Source organism: Lissotriton vulgaris, chromosome 4_1 (genome assembly GCF_964263255.1).
Source record: "Lissotriton vulgaris chromosome 4_1, aLisVul1.2, whole genome shotgun sequence".
Taxonomy (NCBI): domain Eukaryota; kingdom Metazoa; phylum Chordata; class Amphibia; order Caudata; family Salamandridae; genus Lissotriton; species Lissotriton vulgaris.
In genome coordinates this window covers 382,341,233-382,368,240 of record NC_141691.1, presented here as the reverse complement: position 1 = coordinate 382,368,240, position 27,008 = coordinate 382,341,233, and the positions used below count along the sequence as shown (strand labels likewise).

General features: G+C 42.5%; 1 protein-coding gene across 1 annotated transcript in view; it reads right to left on the bottom strand.

Moving 5' to 3' along the window:
* The window catches only part of LOC147718779 (sodium/hydrogen exchanger 2-like), a 537,314-nt gene that overhangs the window by 469,746 nt on the left and 40,560 nt on the right, over nucleotides 1-27,008 (bottom strand). The window contains exon 2 of the mRNA XM_086918760.1: nucleotides 25,478-25,728. Within this exon, the coding sequence (XP_086774886.1) occupies nucleotides 25,478-25,728 (251 nt within the window). The remainder of the gene's footprint in view (nucleotides 1-25,477; nucleotides 25,729-27,008) is intronic.

The window sequence follows — 27,008 nt, the reverse complement described above, 5'->3', positions numbered from 1 at the left end:
GGCAGTCCTTCCGCAGAACAGCAGTCCTTCCAGGCAGAGAATCTACAGGTTCAGAAGGGTATTGAAGTGGTGATGTCTGATGTCCTTCTTGTACATACAGTTGTGCCTTTGAAGTGGAGAGAAGCACCTAGAGGCATGCCCTTTAAGTGCACAGATGCTCTGCCTTCCCTGCCCTAGTTCCAGACTAACTACAGGGAGAATGCAGCCCTTTGTGTGTAGAGGAGACACAGTCTATCCAGGTGTGAGTGAGGCTAGGCCCTGTTCCTCCCACCCATCCTGCCCATTCAGTCACACCTAAGCTTCCATTGTGTATGTGTGATTGTCTAGGAAGAATACACAAAGTCTAACTTCCAACTACACCGAGTCATATGACCAGAGACAGGCTGCAGGCACCAAATGGCTAATGCAAGAACATGCCAATTTTCTAAAAGCGGATTTTTCACAAGTATAATTGAAAATCCAACTTTACCGTAAGTTAGGATTTTAAATTAAGATTCAAGAAACACCTTTGGAAATTACAAATATAAAATGTAATAAGTTGCAAGGCTTATAGCTCCCTATGGGAGATATAGGCCTTGCAGTAGTGAAAAAATTATTTAAGAGCTTTTCACTACCAGAACGCATAAAACTTAAAAGTACATGTCCTACTTTTCTAAATACATTGCACCCTGCCCTCTGGGCCGTACCTTCCTACCCATTGTGATGTGTACCCTGTTCTGTATTGTACATCTGCAACATGGTTCTGTTCTCAATAAAGATTTACAAAATAAAAAGGAAGATTTGGGCTTGGCAATAGGTTTATTTTGCATGGTTCCAATGTAAGTTTAAACTGCACACACAGACTATGCAATGGCAGGGCTGAGACATGTTTAAAGGGCTATTTAACTGGGTGGGACACTGGTAGCATTTAATTTACGGTCTCTGTGCAATTATAGTACCATTTTACTAGGAACTTATATGCAAATGTAATATGCCAATTGGGTATGAGCCAATATTGCCATGTTTAGAGGAGAGGCACATGCACTTTAGCACTGGTTAGCAGTGGTAAAGTGCTTAGAGTCCTAAGGCCACTAAAAACGAGGTCAGAATAAATAGAAGAGGAAGGTCAGAAGTTGGGGGTAAGACCATGCTAAGGCTGACAGGTCTAGCATGTGTTTCCCAAACTAAGAGTGGGGAGAACTAACCAACCCCTTGGAAGTTCCCATCACTACGATGGAAGAACCTGGATATCAGCATGGGCGTGGTCTGACCCAGAATGGCGTTGTTGTGTAGTTCCTATCTAAAATATACAGGATCTGTGCATTTAGACAACATATACTGTCGGATTGGTGTCAGACGAACTCTGATCACCCCCACCGGGTAAGTTAGCCTTTCCTTATCAGCTAGATCACAGTGCCACTATAATTTTCTCTTACCAAGGAGAGAATAGTTTCTGGCAACCTCAGAACATGGCAACCCTGATCCCTCAGGACCGTGGAAACAATGTACTACATTTCGCTCAGTTACTCGTGCTTACTTAGTTTGTCTCAGAGAGGTACACCAAATAAAACAAGCTGGGCGTTTTTCAATAATCATTTATTGAACATTTATTTAACAGATTGTTCCAGGCTTCAGACACCGTTGACTCCCTTCCCAGGCAGATATGGACCATGCGGACATTCAGACCCATTCATGCAATCCCAACATCTCCAAGGATGACTATAGCTCTACCTCTCTCCAGATAGTGTGCTGCAGCTTGTTACCCAACTGCAAGCAGGGCAGGGCTCACAACTACTTTTAGTGAACCAGAGACCTCCCCCCCCTACTTTAAAAGGGAACCAGAGCCACCGGTAGATGGCTCCCACATTTGAAGAGACTATGACTTGGTGGAATGTGTTAAGAAGGAGGTGCTCTGAGGATACCAGCTGAAACTTACCAGTAGTCATGCTGGCTCCGGTGTCTCCGCCAATTGCCCATTGATGGTGACCACTGCTCAATATTAGAAGTATTGGCAGGCATATGGGCTTATGGCACCATCTCCTTAGCCCCCAGGGAAACTAGGCTCACCTCTGTCTGCTCCCCAAAACAAACTGGGACAACCACCTCCTCCTGTGCGCTACACCCATCAAACCAGGTGTCTGCCCACTGTTGGGGGGCTGTGCCCTCTTGGGACATTTGTAGTCGCCCTTTGAGTACCCATACTTGCAGCACTCTCTACATTGGGGTACAAACATTCGAGTCTCTTGTAAAAGAACCCTTTCTTATTAGGCTCAAACTGGGAGTGGTTGCCACTATTACCTTGGGAATTATTTTGGGGGCCTTAAGAGAACTTATTTTTAGGTTTTTCTTCTCCCTCTTTCTTCTAGTGAGACCTCTGACCACCTTTGGGGGAGTCTTCCTAGATACCTTTTTGGACACTCTGGTACTAGCCCAGATGTCTTCCTCCTCAGACAGCTTACCGGGGTGAGTCAGCTTGCTGTCACCTAGGTGCTGGTATAGTTCTGGAAAACAAATACAGAGCATGTGCTCTCTCATAATCAGATTGTACAGCCCACTGTAATCATTACCTTTACTGCCCCATACCCAACCGGTCAGTGCCTTGCTAGAGGAAACTAAGAAATGTACCCAGGACTGGTTGGGGAGCGTCTGACTGTCGCTGAACCTGTGATGATATTTTTCAGGGGCCAGTCCAAACTTAGCAATCAAGATGGCTTTATTTGGAGTGTACCTGCTTTGCTCCCCAACCTCTAAACTAAAAAGTGTGCCCCACCTAACTGCAGGCATGTGTTTCCACAAACCCACCCCACCCCTACATGCTCTTCAGAGATGTTGTGCACCCTCAGGGCTACCTCAAAGGCATAAAAGCATTTGTCAATGTCATCTCCCACCACATAACTAGGCACCAGATCCTTGGGGATGCAGACCTTTTTGTCTCCTTCAGACAGTTCAGGTATGCTGCCTCCATCACTGATGGACACTGCCTGCCTGACCTTGATGTCCAGCTCCTTAAGGCTCAGTTTATGAGTCAATAACAACTTTTTCTCCTTCAATGCCATTTCAGCCTTCTTCTACTCCATGGCCTGTTTCCTTTCCACTATCTTTAACTGGGCCATCTGCAGCCTGAATTCCCTCCATACCCTCTGCCAGCTCCTCTGGGGACTGGCTGTGGGAAGAGACACACCTCCCTGCCTTGACAGGGGGCTCCATTCCAGGGGGCAAGTCAACCCCTTCCAGTGTACGTACTAGTCAGGAAGGTCCTCTACAGGCCCCTCAATCACATTATCCTCTCCTGTGGTTTCAACCAGTGTTCTGTAGGTTTCTGCCCAGCCCCGCAGAGCCATTCACAACTCCATGTTCCTGGGGATGCTCTTGGCAGAAAGTCCGCTCTTCTTGCAGAACTCCTTGAGATGGGCAACATTTAGAAATCCATGTTGGCCACCTTAAACACCATTCTTGCAGGTGTGGTCTTAAGAACAACAGTCAGAGAAAGTATTTAGAAAAAGGTAAAAAAAAATGTAGAATAAACAAAAAAACGAATTATTTATGTGGGGTGACAGTGTAATGGAAAATTATTGTATGGCACTGTACAAACACAAGTTTAATCCTCACATCTGAAAACCAGTGTAAGAAATTGGGCTGTTGATTGACTGGTTTCCAAGTCAAGCAGCAACCACAATCCTTGTCAGGGTAAGGCACAACCAAACCTTAAATTAACCTGTGCTAATTCCCTTGGTAGCTTGGCACAGAGCAGTCAGGTTTACCTTAGAGGCAATGTGTGAAGTATGTGTGGAGCACTGTGACAGTAAAACAGTGACAACACACCACAAAAGGTCCAATCCACATAGCTGCTCGGAGATGCACCGCTCAACTGAGTTGCATCGGTTCTGCTCGGAGATGTATCGCTCAGCAAAGACGATGTATCGGTTCTGCTCGGGGATGTTTTGACCAGAAAAGAAGGTCAATCAGTTTAACTGGCAAGCACCTTAGGCCCACTTCCAATGGCCCAGGACTGGGGTGGCACCACTTGGCCGGGTAAACTCACAAAGGGCAGAGCCCAGGTGCAGGTGAAAGGTGGTTGGAAGCCTCTTATGTCCATGAAGCGTCTGATCAGGGGGCCAGCTAACTAGCCCTTGGAGTCACTCTGGGTTCCGGTTTTCAGAGATGAAGGCCCAGACCTTCTCACCCAAGGAAAAGAGCAGCAGGTCAGTAAAGCAAAGCAGGAATCCAGCAGAGTACAGTACAACCATGTTTCATTTTGGAGGTGTAAGAGAAGGGCACATCTCCAATTCCTCATGTGGCTTGGACCTTAAGCCCTGGTCTCATACATTGCATTTCTGTCCAGGATCTGGCTCCTATATTTTGGAACTTCACCCATTGAAAGGAGCTTATTCATAGTCTGGAGTCAAAGAAATGTAGGATGATAATAATCTATTGATCCTGATCTATGAATCCAAATGATCAAGCATGTTGTTGGCCAAAGGCAGTTTATATTCAACCTCTTGTCATCTCTGAAATGTTTTCTGTGTGCCAGAACAAACGCAGCACTTGAACAATGGAGATGTTGGGATTGTCTTGTAGTATAGTAAAAAAATATCTGAATCTGACTTATTTCAGATTTTAAGCCTGTGTCACCTATTAGTTAAAGACATGAATGGCCCTGTCTTGCCTGTGTTCCGTAGCATATATGTTTTGATTTCTTGGTGCTGTGAAAGCTTGTTGCAAAGCATTTATGCACTTGCTTCTGCCAAGTTGCATTCTACAGTTTGGGGTGATGATAGGTAAGCTGATAAACACTTTCAGGTTACTTTTTAGCTATTATAAAATGCTAACAATGCTTTCACATATGGCTAATTGGTTGGAAACCTTCTTTTCGCTTTTAAAGAGTTTTTTTACATCAGGTTCAAGCAGTGTGCAAAAAAGTAACATTTGCCATCTGCTAGTACAAGTACATTAGTACTGTTATTGTTTGGCATATAATCCACAGTCAAAACCCTTGGTATAAGTAATTGAAATAGCTTGCATTGAATTTCATTCCAATGAAGACAGCTCAGTGGCAGTTTCTTAACCGCATCGCTGCTGCGGCTTTTCCCGCTGTGTGCGGCGTTTTTTAAAATACCACTTTACATGACGAGCTCAGTTCGTCATCAGCATACAAGTGCCGTAGCTGATGACGAGCTGAGGTCGTCATCAGCATCGAAGGGGTTAATAGGGGTGCAGGGGCATTCAACCCCTACTACTGCAAACCACTACGTCCCAGGCTCCTTTTGACAATTACATTATCCCTGTATGCCCGTACTTCCTTTAAATTGTATTTACTAATGGGGCAGGGCTATGGAGCTCTCAGTGGGTGGGACGAACAGCTCAGACTGAAACTAGGTTGAGCATGTCAGATTGACCAATATTTTTACTTTGGCAAACTTGACATGCGCAGAGCAGACTTCCACATTGAAGGCTATCATGGAGCTGCATCAGCGAAAGACACAGCCCCATCGGTTTTCAGTGGATCGTTGTGCATGCATGCTTAGCCAATCATAGCACGGTTGTTATGCTGCATAGTATTATATGCAGGACAAGAGCATTGCTTGGTTTGGTTAGGGCGCTCAGGCTTATTTTTCCCAGCCAGGATTAGAAACACATTGCGAGGCGGTAGCATTAACCTGGGGAGTGCTGCTTGCAGTAGAAGAAGATCGTCAAGGTATGTATCTTTTATTATATTCATGTATGTATATTTAATTGTGTTATTGTAATGCCCCACTATTTTTTAAGTCAGCATCCACCACTGTCAACTCATCTATGGTGAACATAGCAATATTAGCATACTGACCGGTCTTTTTCATGGTGCTCGATCTTGTGTCAAGTTCCTTGAACCGCTTCCATTGGTAATACAAATGTATACTGCATCCCACTCACTGCTCTTCAACTCCATTTTCAGATGAATGAGATTGCTGAGATGCAATAATCTATGACATTCATCTATGAAGCTGAAGGACGGTGACTGTAGAGACTTATCTGAGGTTTATTTTCTGAATTTTTTCATAATAGTTTGCACAATGTGGATAGTTGAATATGGAAGGACAAACGCCAAGAACCTGTTTATCTTCTTATTACAAACAAGCCTTGGCAAGACCAATAGTTTGTGTCTTTAAAAAGCAGATTAGGAAACAACAAATGAGCGGAGGAACACGCTTAGTGCAATGGCAGGGATTTGAGGGGAAAGCAACACACATGGAAGAGAGTAAGAAAACACATGCATTTTGTTAGACCAGTCAGTCCCCAACTTTTTGCCTTCTTCCTCCTTTTTTTCTGACCTTGCTTTTCTGGCCATAGGAGTCTGGGCACATTACCATGGCTAACCAGTTCTAGTATTGGCTCATACCCAATTGGCATATTTAATTTGCTTATAAGTTCCTAGTAAAGTGCCCAGAGACTGTACATTAAATGCTCCCTGTGGCACATGGAGCACTGAAGGTGCCACCCATTTAAGTAGCCCTTTAAAGGTGTCTCAGGCCTGCCATTGTAGAGCCTGTGTGTGTAGTTTAAACTTCCATTTGGCCTGGCAAAAAAATCCTTTCGCCAGGCCCAAACTTTCCTTTATAATACATATGTCAACTCTAGTGTAAGCCCTGGACAGCCCAGAGGGAAGGATGCAATGTATTTAAAAGGCAGGACATGTACTTTTAAACTTTAAATGTCCTGGTAGTGAAAAACACTTACATTCATTTTTCATTACTGCAAGTCCTCAGTCTGCCATAGGAAAACATTGGGATTACCTTATTAAATTTTCTAAGTGTAATTTCCAAATGGGAAGATAAAAATGATTCACGTTTGGTGTTTCTGGAATCCTAATGTAAAATCCTAATTTATGGTGAGGTCCAAGTTTAAATTACACTTCTGAAAATGCCACTTTGAGAAAGTTAAAAAAAAATTGCCTTAGCCATTTGGTGCCTGCAGCCTGTCTATGGTTATCTGACTGGGTGTAATTGCCAGCTGCACTTTCTGTATTCCTCCTAGACATCCACACACAATGTCAACTTAGGTGTGAATGCGTAGGCCATCACTGGCATGATGAGAGGGATGAGCTGGGCCGAGACACACTTACACCTGAATAGGCTGTGTCTTGTCTCCACACAAAAGGGGTGCATACCCCTGTAGTTAGTCTGAAGTCAGGGCTCGAAAGAGAGGGCCTCTGTGCACTTCAAAGGCATGCCCCTAGAAGTTGCTCCTCACTTCAAAGGCACAACTATGTATAAAAGAAGAATTTCAGACACCACCACTGGACCTGCGGATACTCTACCAGGAAGCAGGACTGCTGTGCTGCTGATTTTTTGGGTTTCTCCCTTTTTCTTCTTTTGGTTGTGGGTGCCTGGTCCCACACGGGCTACAGCCACCAGGGGCAGTTTCAACAAGCACCCTCAATTCCAATTTGGCACATTCTGCACTCCCTCCCTGTGCCAGCTCCCTTCTCTTCTATGCCGTTCACAGACCCCATGGGCTCCTGACCATCTGCGGGGACAGTGTCGTCCAAGTCTTCCCCCAACTAGTCCCTAGGGGTTGGGAGTGAATCAGCTTCCCTGCTCCTGGAGAGACCCACTGGATCTCGGGTCAACTGGAGGCAGAGTCCATTGTCCATTACAGCATTGGGGGCTTGTCCTTCCAGTTGTCCATGGCTGCTGCTGCCGTCGCAATCCTAGTGTCCCGATCCAACCACAAAAAGCTTCTCTCTGTCTCTCCATTGCGCAAGAGTTTTTAAATGGGGGTAGAAGGTTCTAGAACCCAGACACCACTGTTCAATTCTAGGGTGCCATATCACCCCTCAACACATGTCCCAACCCTCCTGCACCGCATGATAGGACAGTTCAGGAGGATGCCTTGCAAAAATCACTGGTCACATCTCCTCTAGGGACCTCCTCCTCACTCATAACTGACATCACTACCAGGGCATTTCTCATCAAAACTTCAAAATAGAGCCCCCTCTTGTGTTAGCTCCAGTTAACTGTGATTCATTCTTTGTTCAGTGGCCCTGGGCTGTCCAAGCCCTGGTATAGTATGACAGGTAATTAACCAGTGCAGACAATCTTCCCCACCTCATCAGCCTCAAGAGCTGAAGGAAGTACTGTTATTTACTTTTGTGTTAGGATAAATGTTTCCCCTCTACTGGAGAGCAGAGTAATTATCGTGGCCAAACAGAGTGACAAAAGGCCTGGACTCTGATCCTGAGCTGAGTCAGAGAAATATGAACATTCTGGATGACCCATAATGTGTACATAACACTGCTCAGACTGGCATAATCAATCTTGGCACACATGCTGTACACCTGTTTCACCCAAGGTAAATTTCTAATTCTGCACAGTCTCCTTTGTGCCAGGCTACCTGTGCACAGTTACTGGGCTGCGCATAACGGTAGTATCACCTTTGAAGCTTTTACATTCGTGCAAATGTGTGTACAAACGTACGTGTGTAACCAGCAAAGTGCCCCTTACCCTTGTTGCATTGCAGTTGCCTTATATTAAAAGGCAGATACTGGCAGTAAACAAACACAGTCAGTTTACCATGTAATAACCATAGCCAAGAAACAAGTAGTGAAACTCACCCACAGTAAACTAGTCTAAAACTGGGTGGTCAAACGAAACAAAGAAATCCAGGTATACTAAATGGGAGGAACCCATTTCACAACAATCATTAAATCCTACTCCTCGTTGTGCTCTTCACATTATACATTGTTGCATCTTAAGGTGTACCAACTGACCGATTTCATGAGTGAGGCCACCATCGATTGCTCCTTGTGGGGAGGGGGCTCCAGCAAATATGCCAATTCATTAGACATTTGCATTAGACCTGGTTGAGCAAGCTGGGCAGTTGGGATGCATTGAGATACCTGAATGCTTATATGTCAATTATTGCATTAATGGGGATGGATAAAGCCCAAGGGCCAGCACAACAGAGTACAATTCACAAAACCAGCACTGGCCCAACCATAGTGACAGCTGAAGATGCTGAAGGAAGGTTGCATTGCAATAACCTAAGTCTTGTGGAGGCTTGGAGGGGGTGCAAGGCGCATGACTTGAATAGTTCCTTACAGCATAGTCACCTGGATTTCTGCAGGAGTGAGCGGATGATGCAAAGTTATCCCAACTTCCAAAAAAGACAAGAGAGCCCAACATATAGTCAAAGCAACTCCTGCCCAACTGGGGAGAGGGGAATGTATGGAGAAACACACGCTGCTTTTGTTGTTGACAATTTCCCAAAGTGCGATCTGTTACTCACAAATTGTCTCCAGGTTCAATACCTTGAACATAAGTGAAGGAAATTACAAAAGATCCTAAATACATGTTTAAACATTCCTTTAGATATGACCCCTTGCTCTCGGAAATATCAACCTGACTCTTCCCCTCTCCCATCTATGGAGAGTTGTAGGTAATGGAAAATTGCAGAACCTCTAAGAGCAGGAGTGGAGACTTCTAGAAATGATCATGCACACTTGTGAAATATAAATTATATCAATTAGGTGTCACCAAGCACTTGCCCCTGAAATGGCTTAGAGAGCTGTCTCCTAAAATGTAAATAACGGGTCATATAACCACGAACATAAATAGCAAGTGTGGAGGAAGCTGATTAAAGCATAATTAAAAAAGAATGTTAAGAAAGATAAGAAGTAAAAACATTACATCATGCTTGAGCAATTATCACAACATGACTTTGTAACCCAGCTTATAGAATGCTAGAGTCCTAATAATTGCCCTCATAAGCATAAGAATATAATGTCCTTTCTTTTACATTGCAGACATAGCTCACATAATATAAATTCCTTTTTATAGTGCAGTTATCCTCCAAAATAGAAGCCTCCAAGTAACAAAGCAGCCTTTCAAACAGAATCCAGAAAACAAGATCAGTATTGAATGCTCTGGGGCACAGTGCCTTACCTAACAGTTGTGGTGTCAAACTGCCTATTTTGTGTTGCTTTGTAATTGCAGGTTTAACATGTATCACACGTCTGAATATGACCCCCCCCCGCCACCAGAGCAGAAGTCAGCAAGAATGCTGAACAGATGCCACCAAAGACGCCATTGATACAGAGGAAAGACGCAAATCCATGGTAAGTCTGGTTCCACCGCAACACCAATTGCATTTTTGAAGCTGCCCCAACTTACATGGGAGGCGTAAATATGGGGCGGCGCCAAAAATTAGATCAGGGAAATCCTTCATAATTTCTCCTCATTTGGCTGTTTCTATATGTTCTGCATTCTGAAGAACAAATAGAAACAGCAAATCGCTGTTAGTGATTGTTCATGGCAGGAAGAAGTCTCTTTCTGCACATATACAATCATAAAGAAATTACATTTTGCAACTTCTAACATAGAAGTTACAAATCACTATTATTGATTGTTCATGAACAATCATTTCCTGCAACGCAGGCACCCTTGCACTATCGTGCAAGGGGGCCTGCGTTGGCGGTAGGCATCCAATTTAGCGCCAGCGCTAGGGAAAACGCAGGGGTGTGCCACATTCTTGTAAATACTGCGCATCACTGCGTTTTGAAACTGTCCGAGTACGGTGTAAGCAATTTTGGGTTCACACCGCACTCCGACAGTTTCCCTGAAAATATGCCCCAAAGGGTCAAATGAGACCGCATTTCATTTGAGTGGAATACTCTGTTAGCTGTTCTGCTGGTTGTTGTTTCCTGTTCCTTGAGATCATATCATATCATTATCATATCCTTGGGATATATTATTTCTTTCTGATTAATATGTTTGAAAGTTTTGACAAAATACAAATAAATAGATCTTTTAGAAAAAAAAGTAAAATAACCTATTTGGAAATATTTTCCAGAAGTTGATCTCTTGGCAAAGAAAAGTGGATAAATGCCAATATCAATAGGGTTAACAAAGAAAATGCCATCTCAAAGCAGGCTTGAAACATTATCTGATGCAAATGTGTAGTATGCTAGTCCACATGTTCAGGTAATGAAGTAGCTGAGGCAGACGTAGCTGAGATAAGTAGTAGGTTTATTAAGTCCATAAGTGAGATAACAGGAAGCAGAGATCTGGAACAAGCATCCCCGCCAGGAGCAGCCTATTAGCTGCTCAGCCCATCTCCCAAATGACAACACTCACACCAGGCACCCAAGCATTCCATCCATGTCAATCACACTAACATTCTACCCGGAACACACACACTGGCTGAACAGCTAGATACAGAGGTGCAAGGGAACATATGTACAAACCTGAGGATATTACAAAATGCATCCTCTGAAATAACTGCTAAAAGAAACGAGGCTCAGTAGTATTGGGCGAGTACACCGCAGCTTTCAGTCTATGGCCGATGCCCCCAGAGGCATTCAAGTAAAGCAGTTCTCTGTCTTAAGCAGGCAGGCAACATGTGACAACAGCCAAAAACCTGGCAGGGTACACTTCGTGCATACAAGCATATTTTCCAACATCATGTTAGCACAATATTTTCTAAGTAGATTAGTACAATGGGGCTCCATTGTCCCGAAAACATGATAACTACATAAAAATTGCTCTGATGTTGAGCATGTATGAAATGGCAGCGAGCTAAGGATTTTGCCAGCCAACCCTAAAAAGGAAAAAAGGACATATCTATATGGAAATGATGGAGTGGGGATCTGTGCCAAATTTGGCAGCGCTGCGCTACGGCCATTCTAAAACACAGGGATGAGCCGTATTTACAGCATACGGCACACCCCTATGTTTTCCCTATCTCTGGTGCTAAAATTAGCTGCCTCGCATCAACACATGCATCCTTGCAGCATACTGTAAATGTGGATTGTTTATGTGCAGGAAGGTGTCTCTTCCTGCACACAAACAGCCATTAATGGCATTTTGCTCTTTGTATGTGTGCTGCAGAATGCAACACACATAGAAGAAGCAAAACCCAGAAGAAATAAAACTGTTTCTCCTCATTGCGTCATACTAAATCCTGCTATTGCATGGTGTTAGTTTTTGGCGCTGCCTCAGATTTACACATCCTTGTAAATCTGGGGCAACATCAAAATGCAATGGGTGTTCCAGTGGAACGCCTACAGCAACACCCATTGCAAGCCCGTTTCACGCAAAGTGATGCGTGATAAGGGGCAGCATTTACAAGACAACGTTTAGTCACTCAAAGTGGCTTACCGACGCTTTTTAAATACGGAGAAGGGCATAGTGCCACCAGAATGTCACCCAAATGATGTTCTGGTGGCGCTGTCTCCTCAGTATGTAGATTGCAATACTAAGACTTTATTTACCAGAGTAGAGAGGAAGCTGAAAAAGTGTAACACTGAGAAAAGGGTTGCACTTTTAAAATGCTTTAATGCAATTTTTGTGTGAGTGAGAATTCTTTCCACCTGCCTCAAAGGAAGCTCTTTATTCAGGAAAATGACTGACCAAAAACAAACCTTTATAATCTTAGACACAAAAGCAGGGGTCAATAAGCACTGTATCTCTCTAAAGTACAGCACAGAATGGACACAGTGCTCCTGACTGAGCCACCCGTCCAAATGTCGGCTCTTTTATCAGCAATGTCCGGGCGTATGCAGATAGTTGAGTAGCCAGACACAGTTTTATCACTTCATGTTACTGATGCAACATGACAGTCTGTTAGTGCTGTCAAGGCAGCACAGTTGTGGGTTAGAGCTTCAAAATATGTTAAAGCTAAACCTAATGCTCTTTTTTAGGTCGCGCATCAGCCGCATGCGCTGTCTGCAAGACCTGCTGTATTCACTCTACAGGGAGTAATTCCACCTGCTGCTTGCCATTGGTTCATTCCTCCATCTCTCTTTATTTCCTTGCTCCTTATTGGTTAATGCTCCTGAAACATCTCTTTCGTTTTTAGGCCAGGAGCACTGGCCAACTACAGTTTCCTTACACTGCAGGTCTTTATGTATTTCTTTGGGGACTACTTGCTTATTACCATGACACCCACTTAACTTGCAGCCACGCACATATGTGTTCTGTACACAGGCACTATGCTTTGTTTCAGCATGGCACCCGCTTTCAGGTTTGAACAATAGCAGCAATGTTGGATTTATAAACATGACATGCTTCCGAGCAGGGGCTGCCCGTGGTGCACGAAAAAAAGAAAGAATACCTCAGCTGAACTTTATTTTATTTTCTTCTGCACTGCGCAGCGCGTCGTGCTGTGATGTGGCTGCGCCTCGTTCAACACTGTGCGACTCGCCCACCACTATTATTAATTACTGTAAACATATTTTAACTATCGGCAAATGTTACATTTAAGGTAACATCATGTTTTCCTAGTTCTTCTTGCACATGCTGCTATTTACATAAGTTGTTGTACTTTTCAATAACTGTACATCAACATCCAATGTTACTTACTCCTGATCATGTTTGAGCCACTATCACAGTAATTCACTTTCGGTCTCAGGCATATACTGCTATGCAGCGTCGTGATACGGGCCATGTTGGAGGTAGGCAAGAGAGGGAAAACGAATTTTCGTTTGTTTCCCATTTGGACTGTCCATGAACTGTCACCATGGAACTGCGAAAGCGGTATAGAGTGTGGAATCAAGTTGCACCAGACATGGGTGAAGGACAGAAAAGGATCTTGTATTTCTTGTTTCCTCAGATAAGAATGAATAAAATAGACTATTTGTATGTATATATTTTGGTCTCTACGGCCATCTGAGTTCAAGCAAATATGGACATTTCTAGGACCAAGGGGAGGGCTCCAGAAGCACAGGAAGAGGAGGTGGCAATTGTTCCTTTGCTCTGCTGCATGAACTACTATGGCCTCCATTGATTCCCAGGGCTCAAGGATTGCACAAGCAGTGAATGTAATTTTATGTATGTGATATCTTAAAACATTATCTGATCTGATCAGGCAATGTGGTGGCAACATTTTGAAAAACTATGTGGGTCCACCGTAAGGGAGGACAGGGGCAATAGGAAGTGCAGCACAGTAATCAGGACACGTATATATACATAGAAGGTGGATTCGCAAAAGCCCTGCATGTATAAATATTATAATATATGACCTCATGCAGCCGTCTTATTTGGAAAACAATTAGGATTTGAAATCAGCGCACCATCATAATATTGACCATCAGTCCAATTGTATAATTTTGCTGTCGTCTATGTTTATATATGTTTCTACTTAGTGTCCCGATGGCTGTGCTGTGTCATTTGGTTGTCCAGCAAGCAAGCAGGAGGAGGAGCGGAGGCTGCCCCGTGTTATAGAATCTCTGGCCACAGCACACAATCGAAACATGTCCTGGTGGTGGGTTGCTGCTCAGGGGTAGGCGTCCTGTGTGAATACTTCTGATGCCCATGCTACCACAGGGCACGTGGAAATCCCCTCCTGTCACTAGGGTTTGGAAATCCGCACCGTCTCCCAACTGAAGGTGTGTGACACCCACTTAACTTGCAGCCACGCACATATGTGTTCTGTACACAGGCACCATACTTTGTTTCAGCATGGCACCCGCTTTCAGGTTTGAACAATAGCAGCCATGTTGGATTTATAAACATCAAAAACATTGGCCAGGTAGATTGTTTATAAAGACAAACTCTAGTACCACTTATCCAATAGATCTAAGCGGACACACTTTTCATTTAGTATTTTTTACTCAGTCTTTCGTTTTCAAAACAACATTCATATATGTCTGAAGAATGATACCATTTCAGTAGCAAAATTCACATAAAAATACAATATTCCAAACACAAATTTAACAATCACTGTGAATGAGACATATTTACATTTACACAATATATACAAAAACACAGACAAAAAATGCCTATCTTCATTCAATGTTTAAGGCACCTGTCCTGATATAAATCCTACAGACAAGCAAGGGGCCGTTCAGTATTTTTGCTGGCCTGCTTGCTTGATTATGCTAGAACATACTGACTACTAAGGTCAAAACTCAGGTAGATTTTATCTACAATTTGTCTTTATAAACAATCTAGCTGGCCAATGTTTTTGCTGTTTCAATTTGAGTGGTCTAGGCCAGTTAGTAATGTGAATTTTGCTACTGAAATGGTATAATTCTTCAGACATATATGAATGTTGTTTTTGAAAACGAAAGACTGAGTAAAAAATACTAAATGAAAAGTGTGTCCGCTTAGATCTATTGGATAGGTGGTACTAGATTTTGTCTTTATAAACAATCTACCTGTCCAATGCTTTTGCTGTTTCAATTTGAGTGGTCTAGGCCAGTTAGTATATAGACCCAAGCCTTCTTTGTTTCCCCGGATTTATGAACATGACATGCTTCCGAGCAGGGGCTGCCCGTAGTGCACGAAAAAATGACAGAATACTTCAGCTGAACTTTATTTTATTTTCTTCTGCACTGTGCAGCCCGTCGTGCTGTATTGTGGCTGTGCCTCGTTCAACACTGTGCGACTCGCCCACCACTATTATTAATTACTGTAAACATATTTTAACTATTGGCAAATGTTACATTTAAGGTAACATCATGTTTTCCTAGTTCTTCTTGCACATGCTGCTATTTACTTAAGTTGTACTTTTCAATAACTGTACATCAACATCCAATGTTACTTACTCGTGATCATGTTTCAGCCACTATCGTAGTAAATCTCTTTCGGTCCCAGGCATATACTGGTATGCAGCATCGTGACAGGGCCCATGTTGGAGGTAGGCAAAAGAGGGAAAACGGATTTTCGTTTGTTCCCCATTTGGACTGTCCATGAACTGTCACTATGGAACTGCGAAAGCGGTCTAGATTGTGGAATCAAGTTGCACCAGACATGGGTGAAGGATGGAAAAGGATCTTGTATTTCTTGTTTCCTCAGATAAGAGTTAATAAAATAGACTATATGTATGTATATATTTTGGTCTCTATAGCCATCAAGCAAATATGGACATCCCTAGGACCAAGGGGAGGGCTCCAGAGCCACAGGAAGAGGAGGTGGCAATTGTTACTTTGCTCTGCTGCATGAACTACTACGGCCTCCATTGATTCTCAGGGCTCAAGTATTGCACAAGCAGTGAATGTAATTGTATGTATGTGATATCTTAAGACATTATTTGATCTGATCAGGCAATGTGGTGGCAACATTTTGAAAAACTATGTGGGTCCACCGTAAGGGAGGACAGGGACAATAGGAAGTGCAGCACAGCCATCAGGACACTGAGCAGAAACGTATATATACATAGAAGGTGGATTTGCAAAAGAGCCCTGCATGTATAAATACTATAATATATGACCTCATACAGCCATCTTATTTGGAAAACATTTAGGGGCTACAATTGTTGGTTATACTGATGAACAAAGACGGCTAACTGTTTGAAATCAGCGCACCATCATAATATTGGCCATCAGTCCAATTGTACAATTTTGCTGTCGTCTATGTTTATATATTTTTCTACTTCGTGTCCCGATGGCTGTGCTGTGTCCTTTGGTTGTCCAGCCAGCAAGCAGGGGGAGGAGCTGAAACTGCGCCCGTGTTATAGAAACCCCTGGCCACAGCACACAATCGCAACATGTCCTGGTGGTGGTTTGCTGCTCAGGGGTAGGCGTCCTGCGTGAATCCTTCTGATGCACATGCTACCACAGTAGGGCATGTGGAAATCCCCTCCTGTCACTAGAGTTTGGAAATCCGCACCGTCCCCCAACTGAAGGCGTGTGGCAAAGGTAAAATAATTGTGCAAACCGATGAAATGCATTTAAAACGTGCTGAGGTAACGTTAACTCTTGAGCTCATTATGCTGTAGCATTTGTCTTTTTTTACATTTATAGTTTACATAATATTTGAACGTTGATACTTAAATGTAATACAGAAATACAGTTTAATGCACAATGTACACCAGTGTTCATCACATCAGTATACAAATTCCTAACGTGGCCTAACGGTCAGAGTTTTTCATTTTGGAACAGAGAATCAACATCCTGTGATTCTGAGTGAATCAACCAATGTCCCCATGCCCCCCAAAAAACCCTGACCTTGTGTACTGGAATCTAATGGTCATGTAAAGCGTTTGAATGCCCCACCTTCGTCCTTGCCCTGCAGCAGCTGATAAGCCTCCCACAACACCGCTCCGCAGCACTTGAAATGGCGGGGTCACTGGTGGACAGAGGAAGCCGCTTGGCGATGGTAGGTGTCCTTCATGTTTGTTCCTGTCTTCCTCTCACTAAATTGTCGGGTTAATTCAAATAAGCCAACAAACATCTATAGATGGTCAATTTTGTCACTGAATGATTACCAAGTATGGGAAAATAACATTCTTCACACCTTTTCAGAGCTGTCATTACTTTCAAGTGCTTGACCGGTCTTGCTTCCTCATTTTCCTTAGTCCATATCGTTAGTTATGTTTTTTTAATGGCTAGTACTGTGGTTTTATTTTGACTCATTGTTTTAACGTTTCCAGTAGATTGCCTAAGATGCAGACTTCATGGGCTTAACTCTTATCATGCAGCAAATGTCTAGCCTATAACAACTGCATGTCATGGGAGTTATTACTCGCTGCTGCAGTTAAATAACACTTTGGATGCCAGACTGAAGACATCTGCTAGGTTGGTCACGCCACTTATAGTCAGAAGTAAAGGTCAGGTTATTACATTGGCTTCCTTTACCACAGCACCTTTAGCCTGCTCCGATTGCCACTGTGATCAGCATTCCTGTCCTGCCCTTCCCTCATCGAGAACATTTGCGAGTCAGCGTTGGTTGAATGTCTGTATCTGTATTGACATGTTAAAATGTTACAGGTAGGACCTCCTATCCTTAGAGATTTACCTTATTAACCTATATTACAGTTTCAGTAGATTGGTACTACTCTATTTACACCCACTAGTTCTAAATCCAGAACTGGCAGTGCAACCTGCAGTTGGCAGTTTAAAAGTGAACGTGTGCGCTTGACACTGTGGAACAGATATTCCAGATCTTCTGACTTTAGAGAATAGCGTCGTATTATATGAATTGTTGTGTATTCAGCTTTTAAGTGAATTTCAGTGGTTCGAATGTGTTGATAGCTATTGTAAGGAAGCAATCTCGTAGGCAGATAGGGTTCTTCAAGACTTCTTTAATGACATAAATGTAGAAGGCAATACAGCGAACTGAAAGCACATCCTCCGCCTTCCCTTCCTGTAACCGACTCCCTCCCACAGCATTCTCCCCGACATACATTCCACGCATTCCACACGAGAACATACACACACGCGCCTGCATACACATACACGCGCCATCCACACGAGACACACACGCGCACAACACATAACACGATACCACACACCCTCCTCCTCAAAAAGCTTAAGTATCCACAAACAGAATCATCCTAAACTGAAATCAGAAAAACGGACAGGCAACTTCCTTACTCTTTCACTACGGCGAAGACATTCATCATCAACGCCCAAATTAGAAGAAGAAGGTCCAGCATCGCCAACATCCCCAACACCATTACTAGACTCACAATCGGTGCTACAGCTACCTGCATTGCTAGATGATGCTAACCCTTTTACAAGACCAAAATCATCACCTAACAAATAACCGCTACAAGACCCGCCATCATAATGTGCACCTACCACACCACTCCTCTCATTACAAAAACTCAATTGGCGAAAATTCCATCTTTTACCATCTTCTAATTCAACAGCACTTCCAAAAACCTTTATTACCCTCAGGGGTTTAGACCACACACTTTCACCTTTCAATACTTTCCTAGGGTTCTTCACCCTAACCATCTGACCAATTCTAACTAAAGGCCAAGCACGTCTATTACCATGATACTGCTGGTTACGATCTTGGTACTTCTTAACCTCAGATCTGACTTCTTTATCAATATCCTTAGTGTTGCATTGCATCTTATCATTTCTTTTCCTCAACCACCAGGGTACCAACCCAGAGAATGGTTTCCTACCTCTCAAGATCTCAAAGGGTGTTTTCCCTGTAGCTGAATGGGGAGTGACGCGATAAGCAGTCAGCCTCTCTTGCAAAGCTTTCCTCCAAGGCAAACCTGCACTCAGTGCCAATTCAATCGCTTCCTTAACCACTCTGTTGAAGCGTTCAACTTGGCCGTTTCCTTCTGGGTGATATAATGATGATTTAATGTGTTTGATACCCATCACCAGTAAAAATTCTTCCATCTTCTGTGATACAAATTGGGGACCATTGTCTGAAACTAATATTTCAGGAACACCCTCTCTCGAGAATACGTCCTCTAAAAATTCAATAACCACATCTGTTGACATCCCACTTACCATTCTTACCTTGGGCCATTTTGAATAATAATCAACTAGTACAATGGCATAACAGTCCATAGACGCCACAGCAGAAAAGGGCCCCATGAAGTCGATAGCAACCTTTTGCCACGGGTATTCGGGTAACTCCACCATAGTTAATGGTACGTTTAATGGTTTAACCACATTATCACTAGTACTACAAATCTTGCAATCCCTTACCAATCGGTCCACCATGGAATCTACACCTGGCCACCAAAACCACTCTTTGACCACCCTCCTTTTAGAACTGGACATACCACCATGCCCTAAGTGGCTTTTCTCAGCAATATCTTTCCTTAAACCAATGGGAGGAACAATCCTGTCGTCTCTTAGAATAATATCATTGACAATACACAATTCATCTCTAATTTTAGAAAATGCAACACATTCACCACGTAAATTGGATTCTCTTGGCCAACCCTCGACTATAAAACGTTTGACCTCCTTCAAAACTACATCCTTCTCCATCTCATTCATCCAGGATGCTTCAGAAATACCACTAATGGCATCCTGAGTACTTACAAGAAATACATCCTTAGCAGTAAATGCTATTTCACAATCAGTATTGGTTTTGACCTCCTCAGAATCCACATTGGGTAATCTGGATAAACCATCCGCTACTACATTATCTTTACCTGGAATGTATTCTATGTCGAAACTAAACATCTGCAGCTTTGAAGCTAAACGAGCTAACCTTGGAGTTAAATTTTTTCCTCCCTCAGGTCTTAAAATGTTCACCAATGGTTTGTGATCAGTGCAAATTTTAAACTTCCTCCCCCACACATACATTCGAAATCTTTCAGCTGCCCATGAAGCAGCCAACAATTCTTTCTCTATTACGGAATAATTCCGCTCCGCCTGGGTCAAAGTGCGTGAAGCATATGCTACCACCCATTTTTCAGACTTGACTCGTTGGGAAAACACAGCACCAATTCCATAACCAGACGCATCCACAGATAACACACATTCAGCCGTTGGTAAAAAAGGTTTCAGACAAGGAGTAGTAACTATCTCCTTCTTCACTTTCTCAAAACATGTCTTTTGTTGCTCACCCCATGTAAATACTACGCCTCTTTTTAATAATGATCTCAAAGGTTCAACCTTTGAAGCATAGTTCTCAATAAAACGTGAATAAAACTCTGTGAGTCCAAGGAATGACATCAATTGTTCTCTGCTAGTAGGCTCCGGAACAGCTAAAATAGCATCTACATGACTGATTTTAGGTCGAATGCCATCCTTAGATATTACATGTCCTAAGTATTCAACTTCAGATTTCCCAAATACACATTTCTCATTTTTAATAGTTAGCCCACTTCTTCTCAATGCATCTAAAACCTCGAATAAACTCTTATCGTGACATTCTTTGTCTTTCCCATATATCAAAATGTCGTCTTGAAACACCTTAGCATTTTCAATACCTTGTAAAACTCTGCACATTTCCCTTTGGAACACGGCAGATGCACTGGCGAGACCAAATGGCATCCGTTTATACCTAAACATTCCTTCTGTAGTGATGAAGGCAGTGCAATGTTTGGAATCATCCTCTAACACAATTTGATGGTATGCACTGGTTAAGTCTATCTTGGAAAACCAAGATGAGCCACCAACAGAAGATGTAAGTTCCTGCAGATTAGGAAGAGGAAATGTGTCCACCCAGATAGCTTCATTTAAACACCTTAGGTCCACACACAGTCGTAAATCGCCATTAGATTTAAGCGAAATCACGACTGGCGAAACCCAATCTGAGCTTTCAACAGGTTCGACAATACCATCACTACACAGTTTCTTAAGTATCTCACCTAATTTCTCTCTATAGCTGATGGGAACATTCCTAAGTTTTTGTCGAATAGGACATGCACCTTCTCTTAATATTATTTTGTGCTTGAACCCAACCATTTTGCCGATCCCATTCGAAAATACATCAGGAAATTTTTCTTGTAGGTTTGAGTAAGCATTATTCTCAACGCATTCATCTTGAATAGAGTACACAGGACATTCCCGTCTGGGGTCGATTTTCATGCCCAAATCAAAAATGTGTGGCCATCCCAAAATAGTCGCACCTTTGTCGGCCACATAAATTTTACCCTGGCACGAATTACAGCCAAAGGTTATTTTAGCAATTATGAACCCTTCTAAAGGTATTTTATGCCCAGTGTAACTACCAGGACGTACATCAGGACCTAATAATGGTCTGGTAGGCCAAAGGGATTTAAACAAATCCATGCCCATAATGGTGTACCATGCACAAGAATCTACCATGACCTTTACTTCCAAACCATCAATATTGACAAGGCATGATGGTAGTTTTTTTACCTTATTTGTCCCTTTAACAGATTCGTCCTGTATACTACATACATCGCCTACAACGTGGAAAGCATCATCTTGATTATTAGCATGGACACAATTAATGTCATCTTGCTCATCATTTTGTAAATAATTAACTTTAGCTTTAAAATTCCGACAAACTCTAGTAAAATGTCCCTTTTTTTTACAATTAGTGCATATTTTGTCGAGAGCCGGACACCACTTATAGTTTGCTAGATGAGTCGAAGACCCACATCTAAAACACGCAAACTTTTTTAGTTCATTAGTTTTCTCATAAGTTTTTTCATTTCCCTTTTTATTAGAATAAGATGAACAACTAGTCATCTTACTATCAGTCTTGGGTTTATAATTATCAACCTTATTCACTGCATTGATTGATGTAGAATCAATATCATTTTTTTAATTTCTAACCTCACGAATGCATTGGTCAGAAATTTCTACACCTCTGGCAACTTCAATAGCATTTTTCAATGAAGTACTCCCAGATGACCATAATTTCTCCTGAATTTTTTTAGATTTGGTCTTCATAAGGATCTGGTCTCGCAAAACTTGATCGTACGTGATAGTTTCAAATTCACAGGTGACTGCTAAACCCCTTAAAGCTGAAACAAACTGATCAATTGACTCATCACTTTTTTGAGCTCTTGAATAAAACTTAAACCTTTCCATCACTACATTAATTTTCCTTCCAAACCTTTCCTGCATTTGTTTGACAGCACATTGATAAGCACCCATATCACCAGCATTTTCAATTTTCGGTAAATTTTTGAACTCCCTTAAACCTACAGCACCTAACCTATGTTTAAGTAATGATACCTTCCTATCTTCAGAAGATTCTTCTTCAGCTAACACTTCAACATAAGCCTCAAACATATCAATCCATAAATCCCATGCAATAGGAGGTTCACCAGACTCCGCCAAAAAAAATGGAGGTGGATGAATTGAAGACATTACAATTACTAATTTAACACTTGAGAGAAAAAAAATGAAAATAAATAATAATAAAAATAAATTCCTCTGTAAATACTTGTGCAAAAAGTTCACCAAAGTCCAAGCAAATATGACTTTTTCTTGTACAAAAAGTTCACCAAAGTTAATATAATGTTGAATTTGTAGTGTTAAAATTGTACATAAGATAGTACTAGTAATTTAAAAATTGAAAAACGATGTTAAAATGAGTCATATGAGTGTTACCAACAACGTAGGTCAACTGGTATGGTTAGCGTTGAATTTGCTGATAACGTAGTAATTTGTGTCCATTTGAAATATTAATCAGAAATTGAACGCGTTAATCTGGACGCGTACGCGGTGAAGTGCTCCTCTGTTGTTGTGTAAATTTGCCGCGTTGCTACGATACATCCAAAATGGTTACACGTATACGTGATGACAATATCACGTGGTGATGACGATTGGCTACGCGATGGCATCAGCTACGGGAAGTCAGGAGGTTCACAGTGATGATCCGCACGCGCAGACTGATTGACGAGGCAATTTAAAAGATGCACCATGCGTTGCCGAGGCTTGTTGCAATAAGGTAACTTTTCCTCAGTATACCAGTTTCCTGCACAGTTATATAAATTGTTACTCACAGTTAATGGACATTTCTTCTATTGAAGTTGAAATTGGTTGCAAGTAAGCGTTGAATACTCCAACGGAAACGAAGAAGAATTTTATTTTTTTTTTTTAAAGAAAATCAATGTCGCTGCTGCCGTATCCCGCTCGTCGCCATGTATTGTAAGGAAGCAATCTCGTAGGCAGATAGGGTTCTTCAAGACTTCTTTAATGACATAAATGTAGAAGGCAATACAGCGACATGAAAGCACATCCTCCGCCTTCCCTTCCAGTAACCGACTCCCTCCCACAGCATTCTCCCCGACATACATTCCACGCATTCCACACGAGAACATACACACACGCGCCTGCATATACATACACGCACCATCCACACGAGACACACACGCGCACAACACATAACACGATACCACAATAGCCTTCTTAGCTGTTATGCCTTCGATTCATGGTAACGCTAATAAGTATAGTTTTTGAATTACTGATAGTTGACTTGCCATTGCGTTCCTCTGGCTCTTGTGGCATGCAGGTGCTGCAGGGCTTTTGCAGCAAGTGCTTAGTTTGGTGATCTGTTTGGCATGACTGTATGCACTTAATTTGGTGACTGAGTGCCAGTACTTCCCTCTCACTTTGTAATCAGGAGTGTCATGTATAATGTCTTGAGATGATCTCCTAAATATTACTCTCCCAAGCTTTGGGTACCTCAATGTTACTAAATGTGATGTCCATTAAATTGCCATGGCCAAAACCATCATTTTTGTTTTCTGTGGTGCACGTGCTGCAAATACAAATTCCACTATACACAATACCACATAACTATTAACCACATAATTCTACGACACATCCTACCACATAATTCCTCTACACAAATCCACTCCATACCACACCACACAATTGCACAACTAAGAATTCCTATCCAGCCCATTCCAATCCACACCACATACAGCCACTCTACTACAAATCAAAACACATGGGTGAAAAACATTATCCTTTACAACGCCAATAGCCCTAACTCTCACAAATGCGAGACCTATTGCATGGCAAATGCTTTTTAAAAATGGTGCCACTGATATGGATTTGCATTACTAAAAATGTAATCCCGCGGGAAGGAGGGACCCAGGGGCAGCCGAGCGGGAGCCGGTCTCTCCCCTAGGTTTGTTCGCATGAGGACAGTGGCCACAGGTGCGGGAGGGGGGTTTAGCTAATTGAGCGTGAGGGAGAAAGGCATAAATAGGAGTGGTAAGGGCGTGTAAGGTACTGTGCTGGCAGGAGGCGGGTGTCGTAGGTTGTTTTTTGTCCCACCCACCCTTCCCTCTTCTTTTTTCCTTTTTCATTTTTTCAGGCCCTGTATGGTAGTCGTTTTCGCTATGCTTTGGGTACTGCTGAAGCTGTCTCTCAGGGTTGCCACGCTAAGACAGGTTTAGGTTCCCATTTTTAGTCGGTAGGCGTTTTTTTCTGGGGGGTGGGCAGCCTGGAGTGGGTTGGTCCATCCTCAAAGGGCAGTAAAAGGAAAGAAGGGGGGTATCAACAAGAGTCAGTTCTTCTGTGTTTGTTTGGGTTAACTTGGTGGGGGTTCATCTTTCATAAGGATTGCTAAGATAAGTTGGAGAATTTTGGTTTATTAAATAATGAATTGCACGATGTTTTTGATTAGTTATTTTTTGCACCTGTCTTAATAAAGTGGCCTTTCTTGTTACCCAAGAAGTTGTGGACAGTGAGTTATTACGCGAATTCACTTGGTTGCCTTTAACGTTAGCTAACAATGTGCCACATACGGTAAGAACCCTTATTTAGTCAGTTGGCAAGCTCAGCCAGACAGGGAGTTCAGGTCCATTGTTTAAAGGGCAATGCCAGTCAAACCAGACAGGAACTGACATATCTGACACTTCAGCAGTTGCTGTAGGAGAATGCTTCATGTCTGCGTATACTTTGAGGGCTCCTGATTAGAGTCTTCCCAAAAATAACAGCACAGGCTATCTATTCAAACAACCCAAGCTGAACTGCTGGTCTTCTCATCTAGTCTCATCTGGAGCATTCCAGCGAAGTGAAAGGCAGTTCTCTTATCAACTTGCATTCAATGATCTTTCAACAAACGTATGAGTCAGATTCCATCTGTTTCATGGAGCGCTCTGCAGCTCACTTCCATTGTGCTCCTAATCTTTTGCGCGCCTGAATTCACGCGGAATAACATCTGCGTTTATTTATGCGTAATTGTGCAGTCTGTTTTGTGTGATTTTTCTTTTAATTTGACTTTTCAAGGGTTTTACAAATGTAAGGTGTTCACCACAGCATTCTATTCTCTTCAGGTTGAAGACTAGCGTCCACTTCCTTTGTGATGCGTTTTCACTCAATGTTAGTGCTGAAATAAAAAAACATAAATGTGTGATACACAATTTAGAAAATACTTACGCGACAATGCCAGAGAGGTGGAACATCTCTGCAGTGAGGTAGGATAGGTAACTGTACAGGAACACGAACAGGGGCTCAATGACTCGGATGTTCTTGGTAAAGCGGGTGGTCAAGGCAGCAACGAGTCCAAACACAAGACCAACAAATATACCACCCAGGCCGACCACGAAAAACTTCCCTACTCCAGCCAATATGTCCACAATTAGAATTTCAGGCATTTTACTGAAGTTTTCAAAGATCTTGTACAGCACCTGGAGGAAAGAGAGACGGGAAAGAGCATTTGGTGAGCAGCTGATTTCTGCCTCTTGGCTTAAAGCCAAGCACAATAGCAACAAGCACTAGCAAAGTTCATGGGTCTGGCTTTAATGTGCCAACACAAGTGAACACTGCCATTCACAAACGCTGTTTACATGTTTCATGCCCAAATGTTGTTGATCGTAACAAGATTAGCCCTATTGGCTTTGTAAACAATGGAAAATGTAGCAGGAAGGATTACTTTATGTATGGAATGCATATAGGCTACATTTCTACTTTTGGTAAATCTTATAGAGAAACACATGGCCCCTTTGCCCACTGTTACGTTTGAATATCACGGTCCACAGACTGCATATTATTAAAAAAAGAACAACCATATTAACTCGGAACGATTTGATAAAATAATACATTTGCATAATGTCTAGATTGGTAATTGTAAGGAATTGCCTCCTTTTGCCTTATCACCCCCAAAGTTTTGGACTAATGCTGCAGGTTTTTCGACTCAGAGTGCACTGCGGCCTGCTACCCAGACCTAAGTGCCAATGTTCTACCCCCTTACAAAATTTATGTTGAATTGGCTGTCCCCAATCAGCATTAGCTGACTTACTTATAAGTCCATAGCATATGGTACCAAGCATACAGAGGGCATGTGAGTTAGAACACCCAACCAGGGCTGCAGCATGCATTGTGCCACCCACTCTACATGTGATAAAGTACAAAATGGCTCCCAGACTGCCACTGCAGCCTGGAAGAGCAGTTTTAAACTGCTAGTTCGACTTTACCATTTAAACCAATGACAAAACCCCACTTCCATTATCAATATATATGTCTCCCCAAACGAGCCCTAAGGTAGGGAACAGCATATTATTAAGTGGGATATGTACTTTAATATGTCCGATCTGTAAAACTTCAAATTGTCATTTTCATGTGGAAAAGCTAGTAGCCACATTAGCTAGTACAGAGTGGTACTTCAAGGTATCGAATTAATTGTGGCATTAAAACTGACTTGATGTCCAAGTCAAATTTAATGTCACTTTAAAGAAAAGACAGTTTTTGTTAAGTTGCAATTCTGTTACCCAGTTTTTCCGGTGGCCTTTTGCAGTTGCAGGCCACCAGACAGTTATCTGCCCTCCTAGGAAGAGGTGTGAACAACTTCCAGACTTAGGAAGAATAGAGGCCTGCCACAGAGTGTTACCCCCCCTTTGCATGAAGCCACACTGGGTGTTGGCCTAAAAGGCGAGCTTCAAAAGAGAAGTCACCTTAGTGGGCACATGAC